Source organism: Colobus angolensis, unplaced genomic scaffold (genome assembly GCF_000951035.1).
Source record: "Colobus angolensis palliatus isolate OR3802 unplaced genomic scaffold, Cang.pa_1.0 Scaffold270, whole genome shotgun sequence".
NCBI classification, from domain to species: domain Eukaryota; kingdom Metazoa; phylum Chordata; class Mammalia; order Primates; family Cercopithecidae; genus Colobus; species Colobus angolensis.
This window is the reverse complement of record NW_012115933.1, coordinates 791,469-802,210: the sequence shown is the minus strand read 5'-3', so window position 1 is coordinate 802,210 and position 10,742 is coordinate 791,469. Positions and strand designations below refer to the sequence as shown.

At 38.0% G+C, this 10,742-nt stretch overlaps 1 protein-coding gene across 1 annotated transcript in view; it reads left to right on the top strand.

The window, feature by feature from the left end:
• The window catches only part of BTAF1 (BTAF1 RNA polymerase II, B-TFIID transcription factor-associated, 170kDa), a 105,649-nt gene that overhangs the window by 66,951 nt on the left and 27,956 nt on the right, over window positions 1-10,742 (top strand). The window contains exons 21-25 of the mRNA XM_011947844.1: window positions 902-1,092; window positions 2,486-2,639; window positions 3,344-3,453; window positions 5,169-5,370; window positions 6,406-6,554. Coding sequence (XP_011803234.1) covers window positions 902-1,092; window positions 2,486-2,639; window positions 3,344-3,453; window positions 5,169-5,370; window positions 6,406-6,554 — 806 coding nt within the window. The remainder of the gene's footprint in view (window positions 1-901; window positions 1,093-2,485; window positions 2,640-3,343; window positions 3,454-5,168; window positions 5,371-6,405; window positions 6,555-10,742) is intronic.

Here is a 10,742-nt window from a genome sequence, read left to right as displayed (position 1 = left end):
ACTTGAGGCCAGGAGTTCGAGACCAGCCTGGCCAACATGGTGATACCCCATCTCTACTAAAAAAATATATAAAAATTATCTGGACGTGGTGGCACACGTCTGTAATCCCAGCTACTTGGGAAACTGAGGCCCGAGAATCACTTGAACCTGGGAAGCAGAGGTTGCAGTGAGCCAAGATTGCACCACTGCACTCCAGCCTAGGTGACAGAGTGAGACTCCATTTCAAAAACAACAACAACAACAAAAAATTAATAGGCTGGGCATGGTGGCTCACGCCTATAATCCCAACATTTTGGGAGGCCGAGGCGGGCAGGTGGAGTGAGCTCAGGAGTTTGAGACCAGCCTGGGCAACATGGTGAAACCCTGTCTCTTCAAAAAATAAAAAAATTAGGTGGGTGTGGTGGTGTGTGCCTGTAGTCCTAGCTCCTCAGGAGGCTGAGGTGGGAGGGTTGGATCGCTTGAGCCGAGGAGGTGGAGGTTGCAGTGAGCTGAGACCGTGGCACTACTGTCCAGCCTGGGCAACAGAGCAAGACCCTGTCTCAAAAAGAAAAAGAAAAAAAATATATATATATATATACACACACACACACATATATATATATATTTATATATGTGTATATATATATATACACACACACATTAACTGAAGGCACAATAATTTTTTCATGTGCTGTTTCTCATTGTTCAGATGATGACTCTGCGACCTAAATTGTATTAGGTATAAATCCTATTTAAATAGACTATTTTATTGCCATTCCATTTTCTAAAGAAAATGTCATTGGCCTATAAAAGTTGAGGCGTAAAAGACATAGTTTAAAAGTGTTACATCTCTTATGGAGCCGAAAACATTTGGTATCACCAGTATTATGATTAAAAGGTTATTTGACTTTTTTCTTATTAGGATCCACCTCAGAAAAAGATGGAATGCACCATACTGTCACCAAGCACAGAGGTATAATTACACTCTACAGGCACCAGAAAGCTGCCTTTGCTATCACAAGTAGGCGAGGTCCTACCCCCAAAGCAGTAAAAGCTCAAATAGCAGATCTTCCTGCAGGAAGTAGTGGAAATATTCTTGTTGAACTTGATGAGGTAAATAGTTTTTTTCTTTGAATGCTTTGATTTTAAACAAATATCTGGCTTACAAATTGAGAACTAAGTTGTATTAGCTTCCAAAACTGTTTCTAAGTGAAAGGACTGGGATTAATTTTTGGAGTACTCCAACAATATGATCCAGAAAAATGGCAAACTTCAAATTTCTCATGTCTCTTGTAATTTTTACCAGCTTAACTTGATCTTCCTAGGCAAGACAGCCTTGTAAACTTATTCAGTCCTATATAGCAGTGACTGTAGAGAAGGTGTTGAATAATAGTGAAAGCTAACTTTTCTGTGTCCTTTCAATGCACAAATGTCATGTAATTGCCACCCACCTGACTTTTTTAGTCAATTTGATGTTTATTAAATCCATAGTGTGAGGTAGGGTTCTGTATTTTCCATATGAACAGCCATTTATCCAACTATTGAATCCTTTCCTCTCTGATTTATAATGGCACCTCTGTTATATATCATGCTTCATATGTGTGAGGGTTTCCATTATTCAGGCTTTCCATTATTTCCCATTGGTCCACCTGTTACACAGTACAGTCTTAACCAGTGGTTTTTTTAAAAGTGTTTTGTTTTGAAAATCTCACAGTCACATTATTAGCAATGGAATGAATGCTCTAGTTAGTTCTTTGCATTGCAAGGCGTAGGAATTTACCTCGGTTCAGCAGTAAACCATCAATACTAAAAGACATGTTTCTGTAAAATATAGGTCTCTTTTAAGTTTCTTTTTAAAATCAACAGCTTATTATCTATATTTCCCTTAAAACATTCTGTGAAGTCTTTTTCACTGATAATATTTCCCTATAATAATTTTAATAAAAATTTTACTGTGATTTTGATATTTATATCTCTATAGTTTGCATAGTTATTCCTCCAATTAAACATAATTTTTAAAATATATATTATTATCTTTGGGGGGACAGATTTATGGACTAATTACTACTGAATAAGAATTATTAATCTTGGGGTTAGCTTAAACAGATGATCTTGTTCTATCCCTTAAGTGAGTATAAATAAGGACACAGCATTTTGTCTATCTTGTCTCTAGCTAACAGGTTTCTTTGGGGTAGAGAGAAGGAGGAAAAAAAAATGTCACTTAGGACTATCTCTAGAAACAGCACATATCCTTCTATTCCTTATCCTCAACCCCAAAAAAGTGTTTTACTTTTGACACAAAAATCTAGTTAGGTGTTGTAGGCCCCTGTAAATTTAATTATTGGGAAATGTTTATAATTGTGATAAACATGTCTAATAATTGCTTACTTGGTTAGTGATAACCTTATGAATTCTGAGATGGTGACTTTTAAATTCTCTTGATAAAATTTTAAATGTATTATGATTTTTTCTGAAATTCTGTTTTTATCTAACATTTAATTTTAAGGCCCAGAAGCCTTACCTGGTACAACGGAGAGGAGCTGAATTTGCTTTGACAACTATAGTTAAGCATTTTGGTGGTGAAATGGCAGTGAAGTTGCCACATCTCTGGGATGCTATGGTTGGCCCATTGAGGAATACAATCGACATAAATAATTTTGGTATATACATATTTTTATGAGTCCAATTTTTAACAGATTTTAATGTCAATTAAATATTTCCTTATAAAATAAAAATGCCTCTGTGCCTCTACCTGTTTATTCCAGACCAGCTGGTAAGTTTTAAAATGGAAACTTGGTTTAAAAGACACATACACATTTATTTTAAAAAAGAGATACTTGGGTTGGGCATGGTGGCTCACTCCTGTAATCCCAGCACTTTGGGAGGTCCAGGTGGGCGGATCACTTGAGGTCAGGAGTCTGAGACCAACGTGGCCAATATGGCAAAACCCCATCTCTAGTAAAAATGCAAAAATTAGCTGGGTGTGGTGGCACACACCTGTGGTCCCAGCTACTCTGGAGGCTGAGGCAGAAGGATTGCTTGACCTCTGGGAGTGGAGGTTGCAGTGAGCTGAGATTATGCCACTGCACTGCAGTCTGGATGACAGAGCGAGACTCTGTCTCATAAAAAAAAAAAAAAAATTTTTTTTTTGGAAGAGATACTTGAAATAGATCATTATGTTTAAGTTCTTTGGTTGCTCTACATGTAGTACCCCAGCACTTAAATTAAGGTCTTGGCATTTAATTTTAACACTAAAAAGCAAAATTGACTCTTCTATGCTAGCTGAAAAAGTGCTAAAAGTTTTTGTGTGCTCTAGATTTTGAAAAATTATTTGCCAGATAATACAGACAATATATTTTAACAGATGGAAAATCCCTCCTGGAAAAGGGAGATAGCCCTGCTCAAGAATTGGTGAATTCTCTGCAAGTTTTTGAAACAGCAGCAGCTTCAATGGATTCTGAGCTTCATCCCTTGGTAACTAACTAATGCAAGTGTAATATTTCTTCAAATAAAACAAGTGGTCTTATTAAAAAGTCTTAAGGTTTAACAGGTACAACTTTGATGTCATCCTTAGTAATTGCTTTTTTCTTTGCTGTAGTATAACTAGATTCCTCCTTTACTAACAGTGCAACTCTTGTGGGCTTTGATGTAGACCTGGCTGCTTGAATTTGAGAGAACACCCAACCTGGAAGCTTAGAATGTGGGGGAATTGAGGGAAGGACTCTGATGGCACAGGAGCCAGACATAAATAGGGAAGAAAACTGCAGCCCTGTTCATCCAGATGATCCTAATAATATAGCTCCAAGAAAGGAAAAGCATACATAATGAAATCTGTTTCCTAGATAAGTATAAAGGTGAAAGGAGTCATCTGCCTAAGGTGAAGCTGGTCAGTGCAAAGATAGAACACTGGTTTGTGATTTTTTTTTTAAACTATTAAAATGTTTCTTATAAAAGAATTAGGACAGAGGGAGGAGGAAAATAGAGAATTATCTGGTTTTTTTAATAAGAGAGTATTATTTTCATATATCTTCAATAAGAAGCTCTCTGCAGTTTACCCCATTTTGAAGAGTATTAGCCCAGTTCTCTTTTGTTATTTAACACAAAAGGGAAAATCTATCAGAGGGTGGAGAAGAATGGATTTTTTTAATACATAGTAATAAAGTATGTCCTTTTACTTGTTAAAAGTTCTGCTATTTACTATTAGTAAAGAAAAGTAGGCCGGGCGTGGTGGCTCACGCCTGTAATCCCAGCACTTCGGGAGGCCGAGGTGGACGAATCACGAGGTCAGGAGTTCAAGACCAGCCTGGCCAATATGGTGAAACCCCATCTCTACTAAAAATACAAAAATTAGCTGGGCGTGGTGGGACACGCCTGTAGTCCCAGCTACTCGGGAGACTGAGGCAGGGGAATCACTGGAACCCGGGAGGCCGAGGTTGCAGTGAGCCAAGATTGCACCACTGCACTCCAGCCTAGGCAACAGAGCAAGACTTGGGCTCAAAGGAAAAAACAACAAAGAAAAGAAGAGTCCATCTGTATGCTCTTAACCTCCATAATTAGCAACATGCATTCAGCTGAACTGTAAGGCACATCAAACTGTTGAACAGATAACTGGCTCATCAGCATTAATTCTGGTGTTCCATGTAGCAGACATTTAATAATAAGGTGCTGTCATAATGCTGTTGTGATTATAACACGTATGGTAAGCCAGAAAGCTACAGTGGAAGATACCTACTGAAGTATGGTGCTAGAATAAAATCGGGAACACTCAAGCCACTGAATGAAAAGTATGTACCTAAACCTAAATTAGTGCTACCAAATTTGGAGGGGGCTGGTGATGTGTGGTGCTGTTTTTCCAGCCTCAGTAGGAGAATCTTGCCAAGTACTTTTCGGTTTGTTTCCTGTTAATTTTGGAAAGAATTGAGTGTTCCTGTATGCCTAAGAGAGGATATGAGCAGAGGAGAGGTTCTATACCCTTTTTTCCCTTCTTTTTGAAAGAGTAATACATTAGTTTGGATTTGGATTAGATTTCTATTGAGAATGTTTTGACAGTAATGTTTTGAAGTATTTGGAGATATTTTTAGAGTCACTTAGAATATTGAAAACTTTCCTGAGTATGGGCTATTATAGTTACATATTAAACAGTATTTTCCTAATAAGAATTCTAATTGCCATTAACTTTTTGTTTTTAGTTGGTCCAGCATTTGCCACATCTTTATATGTGCCTTCAGTACCCCAGTACTGCAGTGAGGCACATGGCTGCTCGTTGTGTAGGAGTCATGAGCAAAATAGCTACCATGGAAACAATGAATATTTTTTTGGAGAAGGTTCTTCCATGGCTGGGAGCAATTGATGACAGTGTCAAACAAGAGGGTGCAATTGAAGCACTTGCCTGTATCCTTTTTTATTTGACAAACTGTTGAGGAATTATGTTCATTTCACTTAAGGATAATTAAAATGAAATTGATGTATTCAAATATGCACATATATAACCTGCCTTGTTCCAAAAAATACCTGTTCTTTTTACATCTTATTTTGAAATATTTTCGTATTTTATTACAAATATGTTACAAATTGATTTGCATTTTATGATAAAAATTTTCAGGTGGAAAGTTTGGAAAATTGCTATTAATTTTAAAACATCTTTTTAATAGGCAAAATAGTTTTATGTACTTTATGAACTATATGTCTAGTAAGTGATTTATTTGTTTTTAATCAGTTTATAATCTTATTAATCAGGTATTCTGTAGGTAGTCCTTATGTTATAAACATGTTATGTTTTTAAAGTGTGTTCATTAATTGGGTTTAAAATGACCAAAATATACTAGATAATTAGTAATATACAGGCAAGCCCTTTGCTAAGGGTATGGCAGCAGCTAACATTCTTTAACTCAAAGTATCTGAAAGATATTTCACAGAGCACAAAAGATGGATGAAGATCAAATCAGTAGAACTCTGGTTCAAAAATACTGAAGATTACAGGAGAACTGCGCTTACTAGGCTCACTATATCCTGCTGGTGATTGTCAAGATCCTGGTGGGAAATTTGGAATTAATCTTTGAGTGACACTCAGTTGTATTCCTTTACTTACGATGTGACTTATTTTATTTTGACATTGGAATTCCAGACGCTTGTAGCAATTTCTTTATGAAAAAAATCTTATTAGTAAAGCTTCTTCTGGCCTTCCTCAGAAGAAAACTGTAATTTTATATTCCTAATCATGAGAAAGTTACATAATATTTTCCAAGAAGCAACAAAATGGGCAGATACTGTTATAATTGAATCATAGGCCTGGAGGGTCAGTCTCTTCCCTCATAATACAGATGAGAAAATCATGAGCCTTTTAAAAAGTTACAATCTTGGTATCAATTTGTTTGTGAAAACATGTGTCTCGGAACCATTTCAAAATTTCCTTAATCACTTACTCAGGTGTAATGGAACTACTGGATGTTGGTATTGTTCCATATATTGTCCTTTTAGTTGTTCCTGTATTGGGAAGAATGAGTGATCAGACAGACAGTGTGAGATTCATGGCCACACAGTGCTTTGCAACGCTAATTAGACTCATGCCACTTGAGGTAAGTCAAAGATACTTGCTGTATAGACATAATGTTTTCTGTAACTTGACCCATAATAATTGTAACCCTTTTTAGGGCCAGGTACAAAGGCTCATGCCTGTAATCCCAGCACTTTGGGAGGCTGAGGCAGGTGGATCATCTGAGGTCAGGAGTTTGAGACCAGCCTGGCCAACATGGGTGAAACCCTGTCTCTACTAAAAAAAATACAAAAAACAAAACCAAACCAATTAGTTGGGCATGGTGGTGTGTGCCTGTAGTCTCAGCTACTCAGGACACTGAGGCACGAGAATTATTGGAACCTGGAGGCAAAGGTTGCAGTGAGCCAAGATTGTGCCACTGCACTCTGTCCTGGGCGACAGCAAGACTCCATCTCAAAAAAAAAAAAAAAAGAAAAGTAACACTTGTTAAAGAACATGTAAGGCATTATTTCAAAAATGTTTATATTACAGTAATTAAGATTTTTAGGCTTTTAATTGGTACTTTTTTTCTTTAACACAGAGAGTTTTAATTTAAGTAAAACAGGAAATCAGACACTATGATTCCTAAAAAAATGTACTAATGCTTTTCTAGAAATAGAATTGTTCCTAAGTTTTTCTGGTAACATCTAGTTGTAGACTGTGGGCTAAAGTTTAGGCAAAAGATAAATTTGAGAGATGGTAATTAAGACTGTAAAAAGCAAATGAGGTCTCTGTGGGAGTATGAAAAAGAAGACTAGAAGGATCATGTTGGAGCCCCCATTCATGGGGGCACAAATAATGTGTGGCCAGTGCAGGAAACTGAAGTGGCTTGAAACACAGAAAGAGCCAGGAATAATTCAGGAAATGGTATGGCATGTCATCCATGTTGTAACATGTACAAGTACTTCCTTTTTATTGCTGAGTAGTATTCCATTGTATGGACATACCACATTTTGTTTATCCTGTCACCAGTTGATGGATATTTGGATTGTTACCAGCTTTTATTAATAGTTATTATGGGCTGGGTGAGGTGACTCATGCCTGTAATCCCAGCACTTTGGGAGGCCACAGCGGGTGGATCACTTGAGGTTAGGAGTTCGAGATTAGCCTGACCAACTGAAAATACAAAATGGTGAAACTTCGTCTCTACAAAAAATACAAAAATTTGCAGTGTGTGGTGGTGCACACCTGTAATCCCAGCTACTCAGGAGGCTGAGGCAGGAGACTCACTTGAACCTGGGAGACAGAGGTTGCAGTGAGCCAAGATGGTGCCACTGCACTCCAGCCTGGATGACAAAGTGAGACTCTCTCTCAAAACAAAACAAGACAAAAAGAAACAATACTACTCTGCATTTGCATTTGTAAGTCTTTGTGTGGATGTGTGTTTTTATTTCTTTTGAGTAAATACTTAAGAATGAAATGCCGGGTCATATGGTAAGCTCGTTTAATTTTTTTTATAAAACTGCCTAATCGTTTTCCAAAGTAACTGTATCATTTGACATTCCTACCAGAAAAATAATGAGTTATAAATAGGATAGCCTCTTTGAAAAACAGTTTGGTTATATCTGGTAAAATTGAAAATAACCAGCCTAATGACCTGAAAACTTCATCCTACATATATACCCTAGAGAATTCAACACATTTTTTCAAGAATTTTTTTTTTTTTTTTTTGGAGACAGAGTTTTGCTCTTGTTGCCTAGGCTGGAGTGCAGTGGTGCGACTTCAGCTCACTGCACCCTCCGACTCCCAGGTTCAAGCGATTCTCCTGCCTCAGCCTCCCAAACAGCTGGGATTATAGGCATGTGCCACCACACCCTGCTAATTTTGTATTTTTAGTAGAGACGGGGTTTCTGCTTGTTGATCAGGCTTGTCTCAACTGCCAACCTCAGGTGATCCTCCTGCCTTGGCCTCCCAAAGTGCTGGGATTACAGGTGTGAACCACCATGCCTGGCCAAGAATATAACATCACTTATAGTAGTCTAAAACTGGAAATCGCCCAAATGGTCGTGGAGAGTAGATATGTGAGTTGTGTACTGTTATACTGCAAGCAGACAAACCACAGACACATACAGTAATATTCATGAATCCTTAATGTAGGATTCCTTTTTTATTAAATTCAAAAACAGGCAAAAGAAATTTGGTGATATAAAGGTATAAAGAAAAATAAGAAAGAAATTACCATAAAAGTCAGTGAAATGATTACCTCTTGAGGAAAGGAGAGAGAAGGTTATGATTGGGAAGGAGCATATGGGATCTTGGGATCTTCTAGGGTGACTGCAGTGGTATTTTTCTTGATCTGGTTGTACAGATGTTTGTTTTATAATTTACTAGACTGTTCGTTAGATTATTTCTCTACATGTATATTTTACCTCACACTAAAAAATGTGTGAAAAAAAATTACTGCAACAACACAGATACTGGACCATGGTGTCAAAAGACTGAGGTGTCAATTCCAGAATTGTTTTCATCCTCTGCTTCCTACATTTTAACTCAGATTCTTTTAACTCCGAGGCCTTCATCCCACTTTTAAACCAAACGTGTTGTACTTAGTCTCCTTGGCCCTTTCTTAGCTTTGAAAAATAAGTGAGCAGTGGGAAGCTATTATGTGTTCTTTAAACAAAGGAGATGATGACTGCAGTTTTTGTTTGTTTTTAAGGAAAATTAGTCTAACAGCTGAAAGTCATATTTTAGGAAAATCAGTTTAATAGCCATTTAAGTATGGATTAGAATTCGAAGTGCACCAAAATAGAGCTCACATCCACTGTGAGGTGATAAAGGGTCTAAACTCTAACACTTAGCAATAGTCTTTTGGGGTTTTCTTGGTTGGTTTTTTGTTTTGTTTTGTTTTGAGATGGAGTTTTGTTCTTGTCGCCCAGGCTAGAGTACAATGGTGTGATCTTGGTTCCTGCAACCTCCGCCTCCTGGGTTCAAGCAATTCTCCTACCTCAGCCTCCCTAGTAACTGGGATTACAGGTGCTGGCCACCATGCTAATTTTTTGTATTTTTAGTAGAGATGGGGTTTCACCATGTTGGCCAGGCTGGTCTCGAACTCCTGACCTTAGGTGATCTGCCCACCTCAGCCTCTCAAAGTGCTGGGACTACAGGCATGAGCCACCCGGTTTGTTTGTTCTTAAGGAAAAACAACAATACTTGATAACAGATTGACAAAAGAGATTTTGAACTTTAGGTATTGAGAAAAGATTGGTAAGACTCACTTTGATAGATGTGAAAATTACAAGACTGTGATACAGATTTTGCTTTTGGCCATGATGGAAAAACGGGCAACAGATTTATCCTCCTACCTTAACTAGAACACCAGACAAAATGTACCAAACAGTGGTTTTCAGGCATTGGACGACAGGCAGCACTGGATAGTGAACTATGAGAGAAAGTGAAACAAATGAAGTGCCCTGGCTTATTGCCTAGAGCCATAGCACAGAGAAGGGAAACCCAAAGAGAGCCCAGTAGTGTTGCTGAACTGAAGAGTTGAGACAAAATTTGCAAGACAGAGTACCTGAAGGTAGATACTGCACAGACAGGAGGTAGCTGCATAGAGAGAAAGCTCCAGAGGTCCACAGGGGGTTCTCCCAAGCTTTTGGCTGAGTATTCATCTGCATGTACTATGAGAACATCTTTGAGACTGGGGAAAGAATCACGTGGAAAGAAGTAGGTGGAGCAATTTCCAGACCTCACACAGGGCGGGGAATAGTTTGTATTTCCACTAAGGAGAGTAAGAGTAACAAGACCTTCTACCATACTGAGCATCAAGTCCTTAGAAGCATATTGCCTCAGTAATAGGGCCAAGTTAGCCCTTGACAAAAGGCTGATTTGGATCTTCCTTGATAAAGCTTAAAAGCAAGCCTCAACGGGATCTACTTAATTTCAGCCGAACTAAATATTGCCCAGAAAAAAAAAGCCTCAACATATTTAAAGGAATAATTAGAAAAAAAAAAAAAAATACAGCACCCAACAACATAAAACTTAAGATGTTTGACATTCACCAAAAAATTACCACACCCAAAAATATGTCCAGTAACTGGGGGAAAATACAGTCAATAGAAACAGTCCCCTGAAGAGACCCAGATAATAGACAAGGACATTAAAATATACTCCAGGGCTGAGTGCAGTGGTTCACCTCTGTAATACCAGCACTTTTGGAGGCCAAAGCAGGCGGATCCCTTGAGCTCAGGAATTCGAAACCACGCTGGACAACATGGTGAAACCCTGTCTC